Consider the following 27,248-nt stretch of genomic DNA (forward strand, 5'->3'; position numbering starts at 1 on the left):
TTGCACTATTCCAGTGTTTGCTTCCATTTTTTGCTTTCAGATGGCATTGAGATAGTATATAGTATATATTGCTATATATGATGCAATTTCACCTGTGTCTTGGATAGAAATCAAGGCTAAGTATTTTAAGTTTAAAAATTATTTCATTCCAGTATCCTGTGTGAAGGCCTGTAAAGATGGCAACAAAAGTGAAATTGCAAAATATACTGCTTTTTAATTGCTAAAACACTGCATGGTTTTTCCCAACAGCTCACTGCTGAAAAATGCGTTCAGGACTCATTTATTTAGCAACACTAGTGAGTTTATCATTATGCATTAAGAAGAATTTTAGATGTTTGGAGTTGCTTAAGAGTGTAAAAAGTGCTATGAAATGGTGTCTATATGACCAAGTCTGCGGCCGGGAGCGGTCCACCCAAGTGCCGTCAATCCATGCGGCAAGTGAGCCGGATGAAAATGGGGAATGTGTGCCAGATCTGGGTTTTACTGTCTAAAATGAGTCTGGTGCAGATCTGTTCCAGATATGGCCCACATCTTGTGGTCAGCTTCTGGTCCAGATTTGGCCCAGTTGTGTGCTTCACTTTTGGCTGACGTGTGGCCCTAATCTGGTGCATATGTGGCCCAAATCTTGCAACTGGGAGCGGTCCGCCCAATCGCCGTCAATCCATGTGGCAAGTGGGCCAGATGAAAATGGGGGATATGGGCCAGATCTGGGCCAGAATAATTTTGCTATCTGGGTAAGGAGTGGGAATGTACAAGGGGCTCCGTTCTTACACCCAGGAAATTGCATATTACATCAAGGCTCCAAAACAAACAATCTACGGCTCCCTAGAAAATGGAGAGTGAATTGATTTCTTTTTATTTCCATCTTGGAATGAATTATGCTGATATTTTGGAGTCTCTTGCAGTGAGACATGGCATAATCCTGAGCAAGAGACATTTGCTTCGCAAACTGAAAGCACATGAACTCAGACGCAGACAGTATACAGACTTGGCAGAAGTGACAGATTTCATCGCGCAACAAATTGATGGACCTGGAAGGCTACACGGCTACAGATGGATGTTCAGCAAATGCCTGGAACGGGGCATTAAAGCAAGAAAGGAAGATGTTCGACTGATCCTTGCAGCTCTAAACCCAGGTGCCTCAGCAATGCGTCGCAGACGGCGACTTAACCGTAGGCGGTATTTTGCTGAAGGGCCTAACTACATCTGGCATGTAGATTCTTATGACAAATTGAAAACCCCCTTGAAAGCATCTTAATGCTTTCACAATAACTTTTAACTATAGGTTAGGTGTTTCTAGATCCCAGGAGATAAGGATAGCCGTCAGCAACCCCCCAATTTAACCCCTTCTGACTACATGGCCACTGGGCTGAATTTTATACAATAAAACGTTTCTAAAAATAAAAAGGCTACCAATTAAACTAAAGGAACCGTACCTATCGCAACAGCTCCTAACCCTGAAACAAACAAATAAACAAAAAAAATAATAAAAACAGGAAATCAAAATAAAGTAATTTAAAAAATAGGAAATCAAAAAGAGAAGAAAAATAAAATAAACACAATGGGTGCGTGGCTTCTACAGGAAGTCCGTTCAGGTTGTCCTCCACCAGACGGAGCTGCAGATATTCAGAAGGGGCCCATAGCTCCTGTGTCTCTGCATGACTCCTAATGTCTTATGGATTCTTCCCTGTCGGTCTTACCTGTTTCCACAGCAGCACAAACATTTCCTAAAAGTACCAAACATATATACATTGTAAACAATCCTGAACTAACCCCTTGCGTTTTGTAGCTAAACTATGTGTGTTGCACTTAACTAGTGTTTTCAAAGATGGTCTATGTGTCTGCGAACTATATGTTTATGTTTTTTTTTTTTTTTTTCCTAGTCTAACTAAATTCTCCCCCCTCGTCTTGTTCCGCTCCGTTGATTCCGCTGGACTCTTCTTCCACATAGTCGGTTTTGTCGGGCTTTCTGCTGTGTTTAGTTCCCTGTAGGCAGGTCCAGTTAGTGGCACTTCTGTCCCTTGGAGTGGGTCTTCCAGTCCCCTCAGTGTCTGCCTCTGCCAGTCCTTCCAAGTCTCCTTCCTTCATCACGGTGTGTGATTAGTAGTGCTGGTCCTCTCTCCTCATCTTGTCTGGTCGGTTTTGCCTTTAATTAAGCAGAGTTAGTAGCACTTATGCCGCTCGAAGTGGGTCTTCCGGCCCACCTTCAAGGGTATCCTCCTCATCATCATCTACCTGATATCTCGACAAATCAGCCAACACCATCTGGATAACTGGTGGATCCTGCCCCCCTCTGCTTCCTCTACACACTACTTCTATCACAAATTTTTCTATTAATATCCTGATGCACGGGATACCACAACAACAACATATCACTAAAATTACCAATCCTACACATACTGACCTCACCAAGTAAGTAGTTTCCCTGACCAGTTCTAGCCTCACTGACTTTACTAACCAATTGCTAACCATGCAATAGGAAACTTAATCAATTCCACTGATTATTCCACAAGGCAATTGCTATATTGGTTTTCAGGGCCGACTGCTCGACACGGACCAGAAAATAACTTACCACACAAACGGTTGGACTTTAACCAACCGACTTGAACCCGTTCAGGCTTTCACAGTTGGACTCGGACCAACTGACCTGGTACCAGGCTTTGAGTTTGGACTCTAACCAAACTGGCATGGACTCTAACCACACCGGATCCTTTGGACTCACCAGGAGTCAAGGCATGCCCACCATACCTTTGTCAGTGAAAGAGGAACCACACCTTAACATTTATCAGTAATTATTTCTAATTATCTACAAGAGAATTCTCAACATACCACTAAAATTGCCAATCCCACACTCTCATACTGACATCACTAAACTCGTAATAACTTCCTTCCAGGGCCCAAACATCCCTTCTAGCCACTTAACCCATTCATACACACATACAATCATACAACAGACAAACATATAAGCTACTTACCCAGCCCTCACCGCAGCCACCCCACTCCCAACATCGGGATACACGGCCACGGTGAGCTTAGACACCACTGCCGCAAGGCTTTCTGGGTAAAGCCCGTGCCAGACCCAGTGGCGACGCTACACTGCCCCCTCCCTAATGGTTAACCGTCCCGGTGACCCACTCACCAGCGTCCACTGGGTGGCTCCATGTCTGGACCGCACCCCATTACACTGCCGAGTCGCTCTTCCACCCACTGCTGGACCGGGCACCCTGCCCCTACAGCCACCTGGGCTAGCGCACTCCGACAGACCGGGCATATTGGCTCACCAAACCATCAGAGCCACCCAAACACCACGATCCCACTTCTGACACCAATGTGGCGCCGGCGAGTAAGGAAGGTTAGCGTCAGGGCCGCAAGTGAGCTGCCTTTGGCAGTTCATTCAGTGTTTTAGCGACAGACACCCATTCATACACACATCCCTTCTGAAAAATGTCCCCTGTTTATCGGTTCTGGTTTGTTGCTCCTGAAACAGGTGTAATTGTCTTTATAAGCTTTGATGTTGGTTGGAGTTGGTTCCTGAGTTAGTGGGTGAGACATGGATAAATTCTCTATGTGTTAAATTAGACATTTTAGACCGCTTTAAACAACCTTTCGAGCAAAATCTGTAACACGTATTAAGACAAAGATAAACTGGTTTTAACGAGACACACCCTAGAACAGAAGATTCCTGCCTAGTCGAAGAATACGAGTATTCTTTTAACATTCACTGGCACAACTCACTCGGTTGTCCAAACACAACTCAGACAAAAGAACGTAAACCTCAGTACAACAACAGTGTCTACTGGAAACAAACAATTACTTCACCGCGACCGACAATGGCCCTATGGAAACAAACATATAGTTCAGGGCAATCGACAGTGATCCCCTGGAAACAAACAATTACTTCACCGCGACCGACAATGGCCCTATGGAAACAAACATATAGTTCAGGGCAATCGACAGTGATCCCCTGGAAACAAACAATTACTTCACCGCGACCGACAATGGCCCTATGGAAACAAACATATAGTTCAGGGCAATCGACAGTGATCCCCTGGAAACAAACAATTACTTCACCGCGACCGACAATGGCCCTATGGAAACAAACATATAGTTCAGGGCAATCGACAGTGATCCCCTGGAAACAAACAATTACTTCACCGCGACCGACAATGGCCCTATGGAAACAAACAATTACTTCACCGCGACCGACAATGGCCCTATGGAAACAAACAATTACTTCATATGAATTATCTAAACTTACTACACGTATCTTATTAGTAACTAAACTCACAGTATCCTTGTGACAATTCCATACACATACACTTTCCCTCATGCCTAACTAAACCTCACTGATCCCCAATCAGTTACTATATACCTTCTAGTGTCTGCTAGACTATTCGATAGTAGCCTGTATTCAATATTTTAATACTTTCCCTATCCTCCATACCTATATTATCTCTGATATATTGTTGTTACATTGTCCTACAAATTTCATTAACCCTACATCACTATGGTACCTGCACCCCTATTCTCACTAAAACACAAGCTCCTACAGCCCTATCTAATTTACTTTTGCAACTGAACCTTTTTCTACATAGTCTCTGTTTTTCTAATACCCTACTGTAAAATACATCCAAACCCTCTATATGATGTTGTTACCAAATCCCTCACTTTTTATTATAGAACCCAGATCTACAGGTGAATGCTATTAAAGCATACTACTGTTCCACACGGGCTTGAGATTGCCCTGCATAACGTCTCCATCCAGTCTCACATCAGCTTTCCCTTCCTCTTGTCTGATGATGTCATTACTTTGGCATTCTGTACCTCAGCACCCCATATGCCTCTTGAACACTGCTTTACTCAAACATCAGAATGCAACAACAGCCATGACACACATCTGCAAGATCTGGTATTCATAATTTTTACATCATCTTTGGTACTGCATAAGTGTCCACCATCCTCAGCCCGTACACAGTAGATTAAATATCAGACTTCTCTTTACTCATGCAGGGCCTGCAGTTTATGGCCTCAACCCCCCGCTGGGTTGCTGTGTGTCTGTGAAACCTATGACCTGGGTCTCCAGTCACCCCCCTTCATGTACTTCTCTCCTAACAAGTTATTTTCTTCTCACTATTCCCTCAATCTTTAAATTGCACTCGTCTGCCACTCATCTATGATCATGCATAGTATTGCCACAAGGTTTACTGCACCACATTGAACCAATCTAACTTCTTCAATAAACTATATAATATAAAATGAGTGAGTTGACCTGATCAATTAGCTAGAAAAGATTCATCGGATACAACACAAGCATCAAATATTACCAATTGCCAATTAACAATTTCCAAAAAATATTACCAATTAAATTGAATCTTACCGGAGTCCGTGTAAGCAATTATATTTAATCTCCTGAGACCCGAGCTTTGATTTTTTCAATGCATTTTTCCTATTCCTTATGTTTTTAACCTTAGTTGGGCGACACGGTGGCTCAGTGGGTAGTACCGTCGCACACTGTCACAGCAAGAAGGTCCCCCCTCCGCGGAGCCCGCATGTTGTCGTGTGGGCTTTCCCCGGGTGCTCCGGTTTCCTCCCACAGTCCAGACACGCCAGCGAGGCGAACCAGAGACACCGAACCGTCCATGTCTGTGCCCGATACAACCTGAATCCCGTGCAATGAGCAACCACCGCTCCTGTCATAAATGCAACCAAAGTGCAAAACATAACGTCAAAATCTCAATAAAGAAGCAAACAAACTTTATTAGTGTTCTAGTACTTTTGCTACCACTAGCTGGCAGACAAAAGTGTCCACCAATGGGGACAATCGATCGAAGTTTAGCAGGTCAAGGAATAAGGCATAACAAAACCAAAATGTAATGTCCTCATATGTGAGGTAAGGCTGAAGATTACCTTCACCAGGCGTCCCTGAATCTGCATGCATATACGTACCTGAATCTGCATGCATATCCATAGGTCTGCCAGTCCAGCTGCCCCAGCACAATGTATCACAGGATTTAATACACAAAGCGGCATATTAAACATAAATTCTTATTCCTGCCATAATACTCCCCCCTTTTTCAAATTTTACAATCAAATCTTGAAAATAAAATATTAAATAAACCTTCTAAATGTGTTTATCCTGTTGGAAAGCACAGAATTTTAAAGTTAGTTCAATCAAAGTCTGGTGTTAGCTGGACCTGTTAAACAAATAATGTCGTTAGTGAGCAGTGGAAGGTGTGTAACAGCTTTGTCAGCAGTGTCACCTCTGGCATTGTCCTGTAAAATTGGAACAAAACTTTAGAATATGCACAATTTACAAAATGACTCTGTTTGGGCGGCAGAATTGCATCCACAAGTTGTGCAACAAGGTATGGTGGGCGATTTCCAAATTTAAATGTCAGTCAAAACAAGACACTCTCCCACCAAATACAACCAATTGTTCGATTCCATATGTGAAAGTTTAGTTCAGAAACATGTCAGCAGTTTTGCTTGCAGCCAGTCTAGAGGCTGTTATTAAAGCATGTAGTTCAACAGTTTAAGCCAATAAATTGAATAGGAGGGACAATGACACAAAGTATCATTTGCTAAAATTTTAACTAAGCCCACTTGTTTCCTGTCTGTTGCAGCATCTCTGGATGCAAATCCTTTCACAAACATTTCCAATTCAGGATTCCTATCAGGCCCAGAAAAAATAGATAGAGTAATACAGTCATGATGTTCACCATCTCCTGCAATTAGTAAAAAGTGGTAGGATTAAGTACATTACAGCATTTGATAATAATGTTCAATTTTAGAAGTACACTGTAGTATTTATACAATCATTAACTTGATACGTGAGATGTTTTCCTTTCAGTTATAGAACATAATTTGGCACTAACCGAGTTAGATAAGTATAACCCTCAAGATCACCTATTATAACTACGGATATTTCTGTATCAGACAAAGACAGAAAGAAAATTCTGCACAAATCCAGAAGGGATCAGAGTCCCTGTCTTGTACAGAAATAGTGGTACCTTCTGGCATTATTTCCAATTTAATTCAAGAGGCAAACAAATGATCACACCTCATAAGATTTATAGGGCTATGAAATCTCACTCTTTACAACTACACAATATTTTAGAAACAGTAACATATTAGCTTTTACCTTTTAACTTGTATTCAGCATTTGTACACAGAGAAAAACACGACATCACTCTCAAATAAACATAAGCTTTGACAATATGTAATCTAATATATTACCATATGTCTTAATCAGAGGTGGAAAGAGTACAAAAAATTGTATTCAAGTAAAAGTACTATTACCTTAATGAATCTTTACTCAATTACGAGTAAAGTTACTACTTTGAAAATCCACTCAAGCAAAAAGTAGAAAGTAACGCATTTAAAATGTACTCACCGAGTAAACAGCAGGGGGTCTCCTCTGTGTAATGTAAACGGGAGTGGATACAAACCTCAACAGTAGTTTTTAATTCAAATGTAATAGAAGAAACGTTGTCCTTAACTCAAATGCAATAGAAGAAACATGTTGATACAACAATTAAAACAGTTAGGGATGTGTAATGCGTCATTTCAAAAGACATAAAACTTTTTCAAACTGTATAAACACTAGCGATGTGTCGCAAAATGATTCGAATCTATGAATCGGCTCTTCTAACCGAAACAAAGGAACCGACTCTTCCGGCAGTCGCCATGTAAACACGCGGCTCTTCAAAAGGAACCGAGACAAAAGACTCGACTCACTGTCGCAAAATTCGCTGCAGCAGTTTCACAGCCGCGATTTCTTTCGATTTTTTTTTTTTTTATTTTGCTTGGTAACAGATGCTATTCAAAATGTAACAATTACTAATACAAAACATACTTAAGCAAAAGCAAAATTACAGTCTGTGAAATGTGCTTTAAAAACTACTTAGTTACAGTAACCAGTGTAAACAAAGCGGTAACACTAAGCACTGGATTCGTGTATGTATGTGTATTGATCGAATTTGTTTAAAATCATATCCCCGCTATTGAAACATTCCCCACTTGCGACATATTGATGTCGAATTATTGCCCAGCATTATCCCACACATTAAAACAAAAAACAATATAACAATCTCTCAACAATACATGCAAAGCTCCTAACACGATTAACAAGCGTTGGGTTAGTCAAAAATGTTTTAATCTTATTCACTATAACAACTCTGATTAAGGAGATTTTCCTTAACTATTTGTGTGAAAATGTCCTATGTCACACATGGATGAATTCCACTCTTTCCTGGTTTAAGAACCTTAAAGTTCAAGAGCGCTATCTACCTTAAAACACACTTAATAAGGTACCATAAATACTTCATCTTAACTCAGTTATCTTAAGATTATAAAAATAAAGTTGATTATAAAATTAACTGCAGCACTTACCCAATCCAGGCGTACAAAGACAAAGATAGCCGATGGACAAGATACGGCAAGCTGCTCACATGGAGCCAAAAAGGCGGATACACAGAAAAATACGCTCAGCTCTCCCAGAGCCAAAATGGTGGACAGACAAAAAACCACGCTCAGCTCTCCCAGAGCCAAATTCTCAAGCTGCGTTCTCAAGAAACAAAATGGCGGATAGACGGGAGACCACGTTGCATTCCCAAGACAAAATGGCGTACAGACAGAAAGCCACACTGCGTTCTCAAGAAACAAAATGGCGCCGACAACAAAAGAAACCACGTTGCACATCCAGCACACGGTTTCACAGACAAACATACACAGAGACTTACTGACAAACAAAACTCCTGATGTACTGTTTTTCGAACCTGATTTAGAATTTAAAGTAGTCTAATTAACCGAACCCCGCTCCCATAACAGTCAGGTCCGAATTTAGAATAATCTTAATGATCAAATCTAGTTTCCAGCACCAAAAGATTCTTTCAAGATTAAACGGCGCTCCGTTACCGTAACAGACAAGCCCGTATATAGGACAATCTTATAGATCGAATCCCGTTTCCAGCACCGGCAGATTCTTTCAAGATTTCCCACACGAATTTACGAATTCCGCTCCCATAACCGACAAATTCGTTATAATTTAGAACTATCAAATTAATTAAACCCCGCTCCCATAACAGACAGGCTAATTAAAATGTAGAACAATTCGAATTAGACGAGTCTCGCTCCCATAGCAGACAGACTCCCCTTTCCCTCCAATAGTGTTCCATACACAATGGCGCCCTTAACATTTATTTTAACCGGTTTGGTTCAAATTCAGATATCAGGAAACACACATTTTTAGCTCCAACATATATTCACAGTTTTAAACTATCTAATGATACTTTAGTAATTTAATCAGACACTTACGGATTCTGTGATTCACTTTCACACTCAGTACGCTAAATAATAAATGCATCTAATATATATACAGAGAACGTCTGTTTACCTTAAGCAGGCGCGCGCCTTGTACTGAGTACAAAAGATTTTCTCAGAATTCCTGGTCTTACCTCAGTCAGCTGAATTAATTCGATGCTATCCTCAGACCTCCTGAACCATCCTCTGGCTACCATTTGTTAGGATGAATCTTTTGGTTCAAAAAGGTCCTGAAGAAAGCAGTCGAGAAGTCCAGAAAGTACTCTTTAAAACACTTTATTAAGTGTAAAAATAATCTGTGAATATATATATCAGAGCTAAGCCGGCCGGCGCTCCTTACTCCTGCAGTCTAGACACACCACGTAAGAAAGAGGCCGCACCTCTCTTCCCCGCCAGTTTTTAAACTCAGCTAGGCTCCTCCTCCTTTACTGCTGGTGGAGCCAATGAAGTGTGCTAACAAGCCCCGGGCTCTGCCTCCCCCCCCTTTCTGTAGGAGTAAGGGAGAGAGCTTAGCCGGCGACATGTTGAACAATAGACCATGTGGTCTGGATGTAATTTATGTTTAATAATGATGTTATGTTAAAAACCTAACAACATGCAAAGATTCCTCCGCCAAGATGATACTGATGACAAAGCTGGAGAAAGGAGCTTTATCAGTGGGTCAAGTACTACAAACCAAAGAATTGAGAGTTGGTGGGGAATGATGCGCAAACAAGGTGTGGAATACTGGATACAGCTGCTTGGGGAACTGAAAGACGAGGGCTTGTTTATTGGCGACTTTCTGGACAAGTCACTTATACAGTTCTGCTTTCGAAACATTATCCAGGTAAGAACACCACCCAACCTAACCCATCATATGAGGAGTGTTTTATGTTAAATATAAATAGTATATATCACACAGGGAATGCCTTTTGTTTATTTGATAGCTATTACTAGCAATGCTGCGCAGGTCTGACCTACTTATACCTATAGAAGCGCTGAGCTCCGGTCATCTGACCGCTCTGACTATCTACTAGAAGCGCAGTGTTGGTTTTACCTATAGCGCGGTTCGGTTTTGGTTCGGAGTCTTTACATAAGGAGGCTGTAACTGACATATAATTATCGCTAAATTCCGGTGATTGTCAGATTGGCAGATTCCCGATTTAGATGTTTTAACTGTTGTGTGACCTGTCAGGTGACGGAGTATACCAGACTTGAGGCATTACTTCAGGTGTTTTTCTGTAGCCTACTGAATATTAGTTTTGAAAAACACTACTGTTCCTTAATATGACTATGAAGCTATAACATTAACAGGTGAATTATGTGTTATATATTATGTATTTGGAGCATTGCTATGTTTCTAATAATGAATTCATATTTAAAATGTATTAATATTTAATTTGAGTTATTTTATTTTATATCAGCTAACATTCTATGTTAATCATGTGTGAATAATTGATGTAACAGTATTTTATTAACAACCAAGTCTTCAATAGACTAATTTGCGATTTAAGTGGGGGGAATTTGCGTGCACACACCGGTGTAGCCTACTGAACTACACTAAGGGACCATTTTAAAGGCTTAGGAAACTTTTGCAGGTATTTTGTGTTGATTATTCTACTTTTCTGAGATAATGAAGGGTTTACATTGACTGTAAGCCATAATCATCAACATTAAAAGAAATAAACGCTTGAAATAGATCACTCTGTTTGTAATGCATCTAAAAAATATGAGTCAACTTTTTGAATTGAATTACTGAAATAAATTAACTTTTTGATAATATTCTAATTGATTGAGATGCACCTGTATGTGATGATACAGGGACCTTTTGTCAATTATTTGTAGGTAGTTTGACCAGAGTAGGTCCCCCCTCATAAGCCTCGGTTCCTCCCAAGGTTTCTTCTTCAGCTCTGAGGGAGATTTTCTTTGCCACTGTTGCCCCTGGCCTCGCTCACCTGGGGGTTTTACATTTCATATTCAAACTTTTGTCTTTACTGGATTTCTGTGAAGCTACTTTTTTTTAAAAAATATTTTCCTCAATAAATAAACTCCCATTTTGTGAGATTTTGACCATGGCAATGTCAGAACCAGATATTTTGCATGCTTCTTTTGACTATGCTACAGGAAGAAACTTCATATCTAAATTATCATTGCTGCTTGTTATTGACTGAAATAACAATTAAAGATCTGGACCATTTTCAAAGTGTTTACAGATTTATTAACATTACTTTTAATATATGTGTGTATATTGATTTTATTTTTATTTTATATTTTAAACTGTATCTTTTAAAAACAAATTAATTGCTTGTTCAAAGTAATAACCTAATGGTGTTTAATACTATAAATGTATATTTACATCATACTACATTTATCATCATAATAAAACTAAAGAAAATAATCCTACAGAATATCAAGAAATAAAGCAGCAGGTTAATAAACAAAGAATCACCTTCACTGTGCAACTTAATTCAATTTGTAAGTAAATATCTCCATCTACTGGCAAAATGCCAAGACGTTGTACAATTACGTCTGTACGGGTAAAAAAAAAAACCTCTGGAAACATAAAAATAAGCCGTCTGTACACGTAAAAAAAGTACCTCTGCAGACGCAAAAAATAAGCCGTCTGTACACGTAAAAGAAATACGTCTCAATACATCACACGTACATATTTTACGTCTGGACACGTAATATTTTTACGTGTACAGGCGTTAAAACTAAGACGATTTTGGCCCCAAATGCATGCCATATTATTAAGGCGTGGGAACGCGTTAAGTAAGTCGTGGCCAGGCGTTATTTTTTTTAGGGGATGTCACCTTAGGGGCTCCGTAGGATCCAGTGATGTACAGGAGAAAAATGTACACAGAACAAAACGTACAGGGTTCTAAACATGTTTATTCAGCACAGGAGGCGTTAGAGCTGTTTTTTTTTTTTTAACCCCGTTCATTTTTCATATAGGAAATCGCGGTTAGACCCGGGTCTCCAAATATGGGCATAACGAGGATTACAGAATGACGCACGACTTCAACGGTCTATTAGGATGACGTGCTACCTAGCTTTGTGACGTAGAAGAATTCCACTCCACGGAGGGTATAAATAGAGCAGAGAGGACGATCCTCCATCAGTCGTTCACCGACACCCGAGCGAGACACACGCGGCGATTTATCACGCACGTTCACGGTATTTTCAATGGCGTTCAGTGCCTTTAAATGGGGAGGCGTCGCGGTCGGCGTTACAGCTGCTGCCGGCTGTTATCTGCTTTATCAGAAATGGGGTAAAGCACCAAAGAGCACCGCAACTGTCGCGGTGCAGACGGAGCTGGTGGAAGACATTCCACAGAACATGAGACAGGCAGACAGGACACAGCTGGAAGGAATAGCTGAGGACATCAGACAGATACGAAACATTTTGGAGGACAATAGAGAGCCAGGAGGGGCAGAGATAGGAAACGTTTTGGAGGACAATAGAGAGCCAGAAGGGGCAGAGATAGGAAACGTTTTGGAGGACAATAGAGAGCCAGAAGGGGCAGAGATAGGAAACGTTTTGGAGGACAATAGAGAGCCAGAAGGGGCAGAGATAGGAAACGTTTTGGAGGACAATAGAGAGCCAGAAGGGGCACAGATAGGAAACGTTTTGGAGGACAATAGAGAGCCAGAAGGGGCAGAGATAGGAAACAATTTGGAGGACAATAGAGAGCCAGAAGGGGCAGAGATAGGAAACAATTTGGAGGACAATAGAGAGCCAGGAGGGGCAGAGATAGGAAACAATTTGGAGGACAATAGAGAGCCAGGAGGGGCAGAGATAGGAAACGTTTTGGAGGACAATAGAGAGCCAGAAGGGGCAGAGATAGGAAACGTTTTGGAGGACAATAGAGAGCCAGAAGGGGCAGAGATAGGAAACGTTTTGGAGGACAATAGAGAGCCAGAAGGGGCAGAGATAGGAAACGTTTTGGAGGACAATAGAGAGCCAGAAGGGGCAGAGATAGGAAACAATTTGGAGGACAATAGAGAGCCAGAAGGGGCAGAGATAGGAAACAATTTGGAGGACAATAGAGAGCCAGGAGGGGCAGAGATAGGAAACGTTTTGGAGGACAATAGAGAGCCAGAAGGGGCAGAGATAGGAAACAATTTGGAGGACAATAGAGAGCCAGAAGGGGCACAGATAGGAAACACTTTGGAGTTTAGAGATTTAGAAAATGCACTGGTCGAAACCATTTTTAAGGACGATAGAGAGTTACGAAGGGCAGTGGTGAACATTTTGGAATTCAGTAGACAAAGTAAGTGAGTGTAGTGGGTGGGTGAGTGTGTAGAGAGTTAATGTTTATGTATATACTAAATACATACAGTGTAGTAATTATATATAGGAACTAATGTTAATAATAATAATTGTTTTGTTCTTGTTTAGGTGGGCAGTCCATAAATATAAGTTACAGAAGAGTTCGGACCATTACATGGCCCTTTTTTTTGAACCAGGCTGTGGACTGGCTCCGCAATGCACTGACTGGTTAACATCCTAGCTGTGGAGGGGAGGAAGACCACAAGGATCATATGAACGAGACCAGACAAGTGTTTAAGTTCCTGCTCAGGGGCCCAACTGTGGCAACTTTGCAGCAATGGGGCTTAAACCAGCAACCTTATACAGTGGGGCCAAAAAGTATTTAGTCAGCCACTGATTGTGCAAGTTCTCCTACTTAGAAAGATGAGAGAGGTCTGTAATTTTCCTTATAGGTACACTTCAACTATGAGAGACAAAATGAGAAAAAGAAATCCAGGAAATCACATTGTAGGATTTTTAAAGAATTTATTTGTAAATTATGGTGGAAAATAAGTATTTGGTCAATAACAAACAAGCAAGATTTCTGGCTCTCACAGACCTGTAACTTCTTCTTTAAGAAGCTCTTCTGTCCTCCACTCGTTACCTGTATTAATGGCACCTGTTTCACCTCGTTATCTGTATAAAAGACACCTGTCCACAGCCTCAAACAGTCAGACTCCAAACTCAACCATGGCCAAGACCAAAGAAAATTATAGACCTGCACCAGGCTGGGAAGAGTGAATCTACAATAGGCAAGCAGGTTGGTGTGAATAAATCAACTGTGGGAGCAATTGTAAGAAAATGGAAGACATACAAGACCATTGATAATCTCCCTCGATCTGGGGCTCATCCCGTGGGGTCAAAATAATCATGAGAATGGTGAGCAAAAATGCCAGAACTACACGGAGGGACCTGATGAATGACCTGCAGTGAGCTGGGACCAAAGTAAAAGGGTTACCATCAGTAAGTAACACACTACGCCGAGAAGTACTCAAATCTGTCCCCCTGCTTAAGCCAGTACATGTCCAGGCACGCCTGAAGTTTGCCAGAGAGCATATGGATGATCCAGAAGAGGATTGGGAGAATATCATGTGGTCAGATGAAACCAAAATGGAACTTTTTGGTAAAAACTCAACTCGTCGTGTTTGGAGGAAGCAGAATCCTGAGTTGCACCACACCTACTGTGAAGCATGGGGGTGGAAACATCATGCTTTGGGGCTGTTTTTCTGCAAAGGGGACAGGACGACTGATCTGTGTTAAGGGAAGAATGAACGGGGCCATGTATCATGAGATTTTAAGCCAAAACCTCCTTCCATCAGTGAGAGCATTGAAGTTGGAACGTGGCTGGGTCTTCCAGCATGACAATGATCCCAAACACACCGCTCGGGCAACGAAGGAGTGGCTCCGTAAAAAGCATTTCAAGGTCCTGGAGTGGCCTAGCCAGTCTCCTGACCTCAACCCCATAGAAAATTTGTGGAGGGAGTTGAAAGTCCGTGTTGCCCCAAAACATCACTGCTCTAGAGGAGCTACAGTGTGTGCAACCCTGGTGAAGACTTACAGGAAACGTTTCACCTCTGTCATTGCCAACAAAGGTTATGTTAGAAAGTATTGAGTTGAACTTTTGTTTTTGATCAAATACTTATTTTCCACCATAATTTACAAATCAATTCTTTAAAAATCCTACAATGTGATTTCCTGGATTTTTTTTTTCTCATTTTGTCTCTCATAGTTGAAGTGTACCTATGATGAAAATTACAGACCTCTCTCATCTTTCTAAGTAGGAGAACCTGCACAATCAGTGGCTGACTAAATACTTTTTGGCCCCACTGTAATTAATAATATTAAACAAACAGACCATGTTTAAGTCCCTGCTCAGGGGCCCAACTGTGGCAACTTTGCAGCAATGGGGCTTAAACCAGCGACCTTCTGATTACTCATACAAAAAACAGTGTTTAAGTCCTTCTTGTTTAGGGGCCCAATTGTAGTTTAGTCTGTAAAGTTGCTTTGAGACAATGTCTATTGTAAAAGTGCTATATAAATAAAATTGACTGCTCTAAAAGTAAATTGTGGCTTTTGTTATATTTCTATATTAATTTTAACTGTCTTCAATATTATTTCAGTGTTTTTAAATTAACATAAATAATACTACAAGCTTGGCATTTCATTAGTGCTTATTTGTTGTTTTGTTTCTGCCTGCTCTGGCGGTGGTTAGGATAATTGGCAGGAAACGGCCTGCACTAGCTTTGTAGTAAGAACATAAAAATAATTTGACATTAATAAATCAAACCATATCAGACCTTTCTCAAATGAAGTGACATCCAGTCATGTGAAAATGTTCAACGAAGAAGTTGAAGTCAACAACGTTAAATGTGTCAAAAGCACAAAACTAAATTACACAACCAAAACAAAGACAGTGCAATACAAACATAAGAACAAATCTAAACCGGTAAAACAGAAAACAGACACTTTGCTCCAGATGTGGCTATGAGCACAAATACAAACAATGTCCAGCTTATGGTCAGATTTGTAAATCTTGTAATAAGAAAATCACTTAATTATTTATAACTAAAATGTGCAAGTACAGAAGTCAGAATAATATGACAAGGAAAATAAATGCAATTGAGCAGGAAGCAGAGCAGGAAGATTTCTTCATAGGAACTGTTCAAGTTTAAAGAAAAGAAACTTTCAAAAGCATTAAAACTGTCACAACAGAAACACAAAGTGAAAAGAACAAATGGACTCAAGGCCTCAAAATAAATGATAAAACGTTGTTTTCAAACGACACTGGTGCTGAATGTAATGTCATCTCTGCAAAAATCTACAGGTCACTCGGAATCAAAACAAAGCTAAAAAATTCAGTTTGCCGGTTACTCACCTATTCTGGCCACCAGATGTCGCCGTTGGGAAAGCTAACACTCATCTGTGAACACACACCAAAAACACAACATTGAGTTCCAGATGTTGTTCCAGAGGTCCAGATAGTGACCTACCAGCAACACTAGGGCATGAAAGACGTGAGAAATTAGGCATGATCAAAAGATTGCACGTAATCAAAGCTGAAGATGACCTACTGAAAGATTTTGATGTTTTATTTACTGGTCTTGGATGTTTACCAGAGCATCACCACATTCAGATTGATCCCAAAGCCACACCAGTTATATATCCTCCAAGGAAAGTTCCACTGAAAGAAAAGATTATTGAGGATCTGCATAAAATGGAACAAATGGGTGTAATTGCCAGACAGTCAGAGTAAACTGATTGGGTAAACAGTACGGTCACAGTGGTGAAACCACAAAAGATCAGGATATGTATTAATCCACAAGACCTGAGCAAAGTATTTAAACATGAGCACTACCCACTACGTACAGTGGAAGAGGTGGTTTCCAGCATGAAAAGATATTCTCTGTGCTTTACACAAATAAAACATTTTGGCAGATCAAACTTGATTTTAAAAGCTCCAAGCTTTGTACATTTAACACGTCCATTAGGAGATACAGATTTCTTCGTCTTCCTTTTGGGGTGTCATCGGCTTCTGAAGTTTTCCAAAGGACAATTGCACAGATGATTGAAGACCTGGAAGGTGTGATTAATGTCACATGATCATAGACTCATTCTCTTACTGCAAAGGGTTAGAGAATGGAATCTTAAACTCAACAAAAAAAAGTGCAAGATCAGAACATCGGAAATCAGGTATGTTGGACATACAGTGGGGCCAAAAAGTATTTAGTCAGCCACTGATTGTGCAGGTTCTCCTACTTAGAAAGATGAGAGAGGTCTGTAATTTTCATCATAGCTACACTTCAACTATGAGAGACAAAATGAGAAAAAAAATCCAGGAAATCACATTGTAGGATTTTTAAAGAATTTATTTGTAAATTATGGTGGAAAATAAGTATTTGGTCAATAACAAAAGTTCAACTCAATACTTTGTAACATAACCTTTGTTGGCAATGACAGAGGTCAAACGTTTCCTGTAAGTCTTCACCAGGTTTGCACACACTGTAGCTGCTATTTTGGCCCATTCCTCCATGCAGATCTCCTCTAGAGCAGTGATGTTTTGGGGCTGTCGCTGGGCAACACGGACTCCACAAATTTTCTATGGGGTCGAGGTCTGGAGACTGGCTAGGCCACTCCAGGACCTTGAAATGCTTTTTATGGAGCCACTCCTTCGTTGCCCGAGCGGTGTGTTTGGGATCATTGTCGTGCTGGAAGACCCAGCCACGTTCCATCTTCAATGCTCTCACTGATGGAAGGAGGTTTTGGCTTAAAATCTCACGATACATGGCCCCGTTCATTCTTCCCTTAACACGGATCAGTCGTCCTGTCCCCTTTGCAGAAAAACAGCCCCAAAGCATGATGTTTCCACCCCCATGCTTCACAGAAGGTATGGTGTTCTTGGGTTCTTCTTCTTCCTCCAAACACGACGAGTTGAGTTTTTACCAAAAAGTTCCATTTTGGTTTCATCTGACCACATGATATTCTCCCAATCCTCTTCTGGATCATCCATATGCTCTCTGGCAAACTTCAGACGGGCCTGGACATGAACTGGCTTAAGCAGGGGGACACGCCTGGCACTGCAGGATTCGAGTCCCTCTCGGCGTAGTGTGTTACTGATGGTAGCCTTTGTTACTTTGGTCCCAGCTCTCTGCAGGTCATTCATCAGGTCCTCGTTATCTGTATAAAAGACACCTGTCCACAGCCTCAAACAGTCAGATGCCAAACTCAACCATGGCCAAGACCAAAGAAAATTGTAGACCTGCACCAGGCTGGGAAGAGTGAATCTACAATAGGCAAGCAGGTTGGTGTGAATAAATCAACTGTGGGAGCAATTGTAAGAAAATGGAAGACATACAAGACCATTGATAATCTCCCTCGATCTGGGGCTCATCCCGTGGGGTCAAAATGATCATGAGAATGGTGAGCAAAAATGCCAGAACTACACGGAGGGACCTGATGAATGACCTGCAGAGAGCTGGGACCAAAGTAACAAAGGCTACCATCAGTAACACACTACGCCGAGAGGGACTCGAATCCTGCAGTGCCAGGCGTGTCCCCCTGCTTAAGCCAGTACATGTCCAGGCCCGTCTGAAGTTTGCCAGAGAGCATATGGATGATCCAGAAGAGGATTGGGAGAATATCATGTGGTCAGATGAAACCAAAATGGAACTTCTTGGTAAAAACTCAACTCGTCGTGTTTGGAGGAAGAAGAATGCTGAGTTGCACCATACCTACTGTGAAGTATGGGGGTGGAAACATCATGCTTTGGGGCTGTTTTTCTGCAAAGGGGACAGGACGACTGATCCGTGGTAAGGGAAGAATGAACGGGGCCATGTATCGTGAGATTTTAAGCCAAAACCTCCTTCCATCAGTGAGAGCATTGAAGATGGAACGTGGCTGGGTCTTCCAGCACGACAATGATCCCAAACACACCGCTCGGGCAACGAAGAAGTGGCTCCGTAAAAAGCATTTCAAGGTCCTGGAGTGGCCTAGCCAGTCTCCAGACCTCAACCCCATAGAAAATTTGTGGAGTCCGTGTTGCCCAGCAACAGCCCCAAAACATCACTGCTCTAGAGGAGATCTGCATGGAGGAATGGGCCAAAATAGCAGCTACAGTGTGTGCAAACCTGGTGAAGACTTACAGGAAACGTTTCACCTCTGTCATTGCCAACAAAGGTTATGTTACAAAGTATTGAGTTGAACTTTTGTTATTGATCAAATACTTATTTTCCACCATAATTTACAAATAAATTCTTAAAAAATCCTACAATGTGATTTCCTGGATTTTTTTTTTCTCATTTTGTCTCTCATAGTTGAAGTGTAGCTATGATGAAAATTACAGACCTCTCTCATCTTTCTAAGTAGGAGAACTTGCACAATCAGTGGCTGACTAAATACTTTTTGGCCCCACTGTACATGGAAAGAACAGGTGAACAGTTGACTCCTAGCAGAAGTACAAAAGACACAAGGCTCAGATTCAAATTTAAATCTCTTCTGAAATAGCTCACTAACTGGATATATGTTAAATACAACTTTGTAATGTGTCTCTTTAACCTTAGGAGCAACTGGCAAAGACTGATAAAAATAAAAAGCTTTGTCTCTCAATGTCACCTCAACGTCACAGGAAGTAAAAAAGAAACGTTTAAACTCTTTACTTATCAGTTTGTTATTACATTTTGTGTCAAACAAATCAACATTAGAGACTTTTAAGGTAGGTAAAGACATATTGGACTGCAGTAAGGAGTTTTGAAGATAACTTTGAATGAGACTTAAAAAAGTTGGGGGTATTGCTCTGCAGATCTTCTCAAAGCCTTTACGAGTAGTTTTTACACCATATTTTACTACAAAACAGTTGTAAGATAAAAACATCCATCTCTGTCCAGTAAGTCTTGGACAAAGAAGATACCTCTTTCGAACCATTCAGCTTTGAAAAGAGATTTACTATTTATTGTGATAAACCTGCTATTCCAAAGTAAAGACTTATGGGGAGAGAAATTGTGGGTAAATATCATCTTCCAGAAAAGGATCACCTGCTTATGGAAATGTACTAATTTAAAAGGGACTCTTGACGATTGATAGTCACATTTAACTAGGGCTGAAACGATTCCTCGAGTAAATCGATTACTAAAAATCATCGATTCAATTTTTTTGAATCGAGGAATCGTTTAATTCATACAACTATATACAGCTCACGGTGTTTCACACGGACGACTTTCACTTTTGCGCAGCGTGTTTACACTGTGGCCACGTGACGTGAAGAAGCTGAGGGCTGCGTCCCAAATTTCATTCATGAACAGTACTTAACAGGACTTAATCCGGGTACTTTTTGCGGACAGTTTAATGAACACTACGTATTTGGACACGTTCGCTGCTCCTGCGAACTGAACGTAGCGATTTAGGACGCAGCCGAGATTTGATAGCGCAGAATGCAAAATAGAGAGAGAGAATAGCGAACAGGAGACCGGACAGAGAAAACCACAGAAAGTTTAAGATCATTTAAAGCTGATAAAACTAAAACTCAGTACAACATCCACACCATCAGAGCGTCGTGTTGATACGCTACTTCATTTCAACCACCACAGGCTTTTATTGAAAACTAAACACACATGTACACACACACCAGATGTACCTCATCTAAACACACAATCCTGACAGATTTTTTTTTTACCTCCTACAAACCCCACAAAACCTCCCAACATAATATTAAAGCTTTATATTCTGTGTGAGCTATAGCTGAAACTTTTATTCTGAACGTTGCACAAATTAGAGGCTCATGTTCATGTATTATTGTTTATTATTATTTATGACTTAGTTTTAGGTTGCCTGTGTACATTTTAAAAGTAAATTTATTTATTTTTGATGTATTTGTTTTTGCATTTCAAAAATGTTAAACTGTCCTGTATGCAAGGAATACAAATGTACAGTTTGTTTTAGAAAAAAGTCTTATTTAATGTTATATGTATTTGTTTTTGCTCATTTACATTTACATTTTCTGCATTTAGCAGATGCTCTTATCCAGAGCGACTTACAGAAGTTCTTCCATAGTAAACATTTAATTTCTCAAGTTTTAGTAAACAGTCGAAGAACACAAATCTGCTGAAACCTGTTAGAACCAAAGTGGGTTTTTTTTCCACTATTAGTGCTCTTTATTAAAGCAAAAGTATTTCTTATCCGATTACTCGATTAATCGCTGGAATAATCGATAGAATACTCGATTACAAAAATAATCGATAGTTGCAGCCCTACATTTAACAAGAAATTCAAGGCCACCCACCCTTTCAAACAATTTGTTTGGAATATGAAACCAAAGAGACTGTGGTTTAGTAATATAATCTTTCAGCCATTTAATCCTGAGCATCCCGAGAAAAGATTCAAACTCTAAGGCATTTAAACCTCCCTGCACATAATCTTTAATTATTTGAGATTTCCACAAGTAATGAGTTTTATTCTTCCACAAAAAAAGATAATAGAGTTGGCTGATTTAATTACTTTTTGAGAAATATATAAGGAATTACATGGATAAATAAGTCTTGACACTCCCTCAATTTTAGACAAAAGAATACGACCAGAAATAGACAAGTCTAGTTAACCACTGATTCAGCAAACTTTCCATTTTTGCTAATCTGGAAATTAAATTCAACTCCTCTCTTTTGTCAACATTTTTAATTAAAAGAACACCTAGATATTTAACCTCTGACCTTACAATAATATTAGCAATTTCTTTTTATGTACAACTATGAATTGCCAGTATTTCACATTTTTTTAGGTTTAGAGACAAACCGGAAGCTTTGGGAAAAAAAGTTTATTTTATCAATAACTAAGGGAACTATATCACTATTCTTTAAAAATAATGCTGTATCATCAGCAAACTGACTTATAATAAATTCTCTACCAAGGATGTCTATACCGTAAACAACTTCAGACTTTTTTATATGAATAGCCATTAACTCTACTGCTAAAATAAATAATAAAGGAGCGATAGGACAACCTTGGCGAATTCCCCTATTAATTTTACATTTTGGTGATGAACCATGGGTAAGAGATACACTGCTGTAAATGTCATTATAAAACATAAAAATTACTTTGCAAAAATGAGGACCGAATCCTAATAATTCCAGAGTTTTAAACAAGAACTTACTGTATGTTCCAACGTATCAAAAGCTTTAAAGAAGTCTAAGAATAAAATTAAACTTTGTCGAGGTATCAAAAAATCGTTATCAAGCGCCAGACGAATATGATTGTGAATATGTCTACCTTTAATGAAAGCAGGCTGGGTTTCGTCAATTAACTTATTCAGCCCCCTTTTCAGTCTGTTTGCATATACATGTGAAAGCAACTTATAGTTGCAAGAAAAGAGTGTTATGGGTCTCCAGTTATCAAGATGTAATTTATCTTTATTTGGCTTTGGGAGGAGAGTGATTAAACCATGTTTCATGGTAGGAGACATGGTAGAACTACCTATAGGCCTACAGTCTTTAAAGGCTTCAAAACGTTTTTTATACCAGGCCAAAAGTGTTTTAAGAATTCGACTGTAATGCCATCAAGTTTGTAGAAATAGAATGTACTTTTATTGCCTAGGTCAATCAAACAGTGGAAGATGCACTTCAGACAGAGATGGTCCTATCTGCCATACAGATGCAGGACCAAGTATATGAGGCAGTAAAGAAAAACATGCAAGCCTCAAGGGACAAAATAAAAGCCAAAAATCAAGCTTCCAGGGCATAATAATAGGCCCATTAACTACCCAAAGTGGGTTTCTGATTTGAAATCAAAATGTAGGTCTTAAGTTGAGCTACATGACAGTCTGGTGAGGTAAATTGATACTAGTAATGGTATATTAGTATATATAGTATATATTAGCCTAGTATTTTGCCATGGTGATGGTGGACGCTGGCGCATTTGGCTGCCGCTACCGTTACCGTATTTTACCGTATTTTATTGTATTTTTATCGTTTTTCGTTTTCATCTTTTTACACACCTTGTGGATCTATTTCTTTTATGTTACTTTTGATACTTTTATTTGTGCTTTTGATACTTTTTGTTCTTTCTACTGTACATCGCGTCTGCGGCCGGTGGTGAACGGTGGATGAGTTTTCCTGGGATCGGCACGATGTTGAACTATTCCGTTGACCAGCTGAGGAAGTTCAACAACTGCACTACTCCATCGTGTATTTCAGTCATCAAACAGCTTGGACTCCTTCGCCGGCCTCGTTATATTCACAGGGGCTCCCGGAGAAAGCTTGTTTATCTTCGAAACGGTAACGCTATTCCATCCTTCTGGTCAGCCGTGCGCACTGTCGCTCCGCAAACACGTCATCAGAGCGCTGCTGCCTTGCACACCAGTAGCGGTGTAGTCTCCATGACAACGCTGTCCACGGAGTGGGATGGGAAACGCGGAGTGGACTTCGCAAATCTCCGTTCTCTTCCTCGTTCCTCACAGCCAACTACACAACAATACCACTTGAAAATGGCATTGCTTAATGTTCGTTCACTCAACACAAAAAGTACTGTACTCAGTGAATTTATATCTGACAGTGAACTAGACTTTTTCTGTCTCACTGAAACTTGGCATAAACCCTTGGATTATTTTACGTTAAATCAGACCACGCCAATGGGATACTCGTATATTGATGAACCTCGTATGGAAGGGCGAGGTGGTGGTGTTGCTGCAGTCTATAGGGATGATATTAAAATAACCACTTTGTCTTTTCCTGCTGCTCTTTCTTTTGAACACCTGGCTTTCAAGTTGTCAGGGCCTACTCCTCTGGTCACTGCTGTAGTTTATCGTCCGCCAAAGCCAAACGCTTCCTTTCTCTCTGATTTTTCAGATTTTTTAACCCAGCTTAGTGCCCTCTCATCCTCTGTACTGCTTATGGGTGATTTTAACATCCATATTGATGACAACAACTGTAAATTTGCCAGGGAATTTTTGGAATTGTTACAGTGTTTTAATTTCACACAACATATACATTTTCCAACTCATAAAAAAGGTCATACTCTTGACCTTGTCTGCTCTACTGGTGTCCTAGTTCATCAGCCGTCCAGCCATGACCTTACTGTCTCTGATCATTTGACAATCATCATGGACATTGAGGTCACTAGGCCCATCACTAGAGCTAAACGTAAAATATCCTTCAGGAATCTTCAATATATCTCTCCCTCTGCTTTCTCAGATTCTCTTGTTAAAAAGATGTCTGTCTGTCCTGTACTGTCTAGTAATTCATCTGACCTTGTCGATTACTATAATGACATACTCGCCTCATGTCTTGATGAGCTGGCTCCTTTGAGAACCAAATTTGTTTCATTTAGTCATTCTGCACCATGGTACACAATTGAGCTTCACCAAATGAAATCCCGTAAACGCCAGCTTGAAAGACTTTATAAGAAAACCGGTCTAACAGTACATTATCAGATTTATTCTGATTATCTTCAACATTACAAAGACGCTCTTACGGCAGCCCGATCCACTTACTATTCCGAACTCATACATGCTGGATCAACAAATCCTAAGACTCTCTTTTCCACAATAAATAAACTTCTCAAACCAGTTGACAATACTACCAATTTCTTTACAGTTGACAAGTGTAACTCTTACCTCTCATTTTTTCAAACAAAAGTTGAGAATATCCACAATTTTCTGACAGTTTCCCCTGTCATCTCTGTTTCTCCGCCTATCTCATCTCAATTTATTACCCAGCCTCTGTCTCAGTTCTCACCTGTGTCTCTTTTGGACCTATCTGAGATCTTAACAGGGATGCGAAGCTCCACTTGTGTTTTGGATCCTGCTCCATCAAAACTTGTTAAGGGTTGTTTTCCAGTTATCTCATCACTTATCACAGAGATAATCAATTCCTCTCTTAGTTCTGGCTCAGTCCCTCAATCACTCAAATTGGCTGCTGTTACTCCCATACTTAAAAAACCTGGACTTGACTCTTAACATTATGAGTAACTTTCGGCCCATTTCCAATCTTCCATTTCTGTCGAAAATACTGGAACGTGTTGTTGCCTCACAGCTCAAAGATCACCTAAATTCCAATAATCTATTTGAATCATTTCAGTCTGGTTTCCGCCCCCAGCACAGCACTGAGTCAGCCCTCCTCAAAGTCACAAATGACCTTCTTCTTTCCTCAGACTCTGGACAAATTAATATTCTCGTCCTCCTTGATCTTACTGCAGCTTTTGACACCATTAATCACTCCATTCTTCTGTCCCGCCTTGAATCCTCTGTCAACATCACTGGTACTGCCCTTTTGTGGTTAAGGTCATATCTCATAAACAGACAACAGTTTGTTAATATCAACAATTGTAGTTCTGCCATTGCTCCACTGTCCCAAGGCGTTCCCCAAGGCTCAGTGTTAGGTCCCCTTTTGTTTATTCTTTATATGCTCCCCCTTGGTGACATCATACGTCGGCATGGTTTACATTTCCACTGCTATGCTGATGATATTCAGCTTTACATCTCCTCCAAATCCATTAATACTGAACTTCACTCCACTCTGACAAATTGCATCACTGAAATGAAATTGTGGATGAAAGCTAATTTCCTCAAATTAAACTGTGAAAAATCAGATATGATCATCGTAGGTCCTTCAACCCTGGCAAAAACCACAAAAAATTTTCAAATTACCATTGATAATGACACTTTGTCTCCGTCTTCTAACATCCGAAATCTTGGTGTAATTTTTGATAGCAACCTCTCTTTTGACCGCCATGTAAATCACATCACCAAAACTGCTTTCTTTCATCTAAAAAACATAGCACGTCTACGTCCATCACTCTCCTTTTCTGCCGCCGAAACCTTGATTCATGCTTTTATTACATCCAGAATTGATTATTGCAATAGCATCCTTTATGGTACATCTAACAAAATCCTAAAAAAACTTCAGTATATCCAGAATTCAGCTGCTCGCCTCCTTACTCATACTCGCTCCCGTGATCATATTACACCTGTTCTACAAAAACTTCATTGGCTTCCCGTTGCTCAACGCATTCAATTCAAAATTCTTCTATTCACTCACAAAGCTCTCCATAATCAGGCCCCATCCTACCTCACCGACCTGCTCCATCAGCACATTCCCTCCCGTAGCCTTCGCTCTTCTGAGGCTAACCTACTGTCCATACCCTCTAGGACCAAGCACCGGACCTGGGGTGACAGGGCCTTTTCCATAGCTGCTCCATCTTTATGGAATGCTCTCCCCAAACACCTACGAGATTGTCCTGACCTGTCCAAATTCAAGTCACTTCTCAAAACTCATCTATTCAGAGTGGCATTTAACTTGTAACAACACAAAATAAATGCTTTTATTTTTGCTATTCTTTTTAAATAGTTTTTATACTTAGATCACGACAGAAATGTGAAGTCCTAGATCCTAAAACTTGTAAAGTTTTCAGTTTCCTGATTGCATGTAAATCTGTCCTGTTTCTGTCTAATTTTAAGAAATTGTTCTATATTTGTTGTTCTCTCTCATAATTTAGCTAATTTTTAATGAACTGTCTTATGCTGCTCTCTTTGTTTTTATCTTAATTATTCTTGATGTTGATGTACTATTTTGATTTTGTACTATGATTTGTATGGTGTATGTACGTATTTGTTTTGATTATTTGTCTTATGTAAAGCGTCTTTGAGTATCTTGAAAAGCGCTATATAAATAAAATGTATTATTATTATTATTATTATATTATTAGTGTAATGCTTCAACTCTGTCAGAACACAGTAAATGATGTATACTGTGTTCTCCCCTTTATGGAGGTTCAGTAAGTCACTCTTGATTATTATGCACAACATTGATTTATCTCATTTACAAATTTTGCAGCATAATGCCAAGAAAAGAAAGGTTACAAAAGCAGAAAGAAAAGAAACTACAGCAAGCTTTTATCCTGGAGTAGACCATCTACCAGTAAAGCAAATGAGGGAGATGTATCAGTTTCAGTTGTTTGGTTATTAAGAAGCGCCACAATATGGCCTTGTTTTTGCCTGTTTTTCATTTATTTATGCAATTTGACAATTTGAGTTATTTGATTAGATGTGTATTGATTGTGTTAAAAATAAATATATAAGTTAAATATCCTACTGTGTTTTTTTATTTATTTATTTTTTTTTTTATTAATAATTTTGTCGATGGGTGCCCTTTTTTTGGCTT

The 27,248-nt window shown here is 39.9% G+C and overlaps 1 protein-coding gene across 1 annotated transcript; it reads left to right on the forward strand.

Annotated features, from left to right (window-relative positions):
• Positions 1-12,436: 12,436 nt before the first annotated feature.
• LOC134314630 (pro-resilin-like) lies at positions 12,437-13,950 on the forward strand. The gene is made up of 2 exons (XM_062995296.1): positions 12,437-13,573; positions 13,702-13,950. Exons 1-2 carry the CDS (start codon positions 12,487-12,489, stop codon positions 13,803-13,805), a joined length of 1,191 nt encoding a protein of 396 aa, XP_062851366.1. The 5' UTR covers positions 12,437-12,486; the 3' UTR covers positions 13,806-13,950.
• The last annotated feature ends 13,298 nt before the right edge of the window (positions 13,951-27,248 follow it).

This window comes from Trichomycterus rosablanca, chromosome 5 (genome assembly GCF_030014385.1).
Source record: "Trichomycterus rosablanca isolate fTriRos1 chromosome 5, fTriRos1.hap1, whole genome shotgun sequence".
In the NCBI taxonomy this organism is placed as follows: Eukaryota; Metazoa; Chordata; class Actinopteri; order Siluriformes; family Trichomycteridae; genus Trichomycterus; species Trichomycterus rosablanca.

Excerpts from the sequence above, each read along its gene's own strand:
- LOC134314630 (XM_062995296.1), top strand. The coding sequence starts at position 12,487 with ATGGCGTTCAGTGCCTTTAAATGGGGAGGCGTCGCGGTCGGCGTTACA. Across the intron at positions 13,574-13,701 it reads TTTGGAATTCAGTAGACAAA|GTGGGCAGTCCATAAATATA; the intron begins GTAAGTGAGTGT and ends GTTCTTGTTTAG.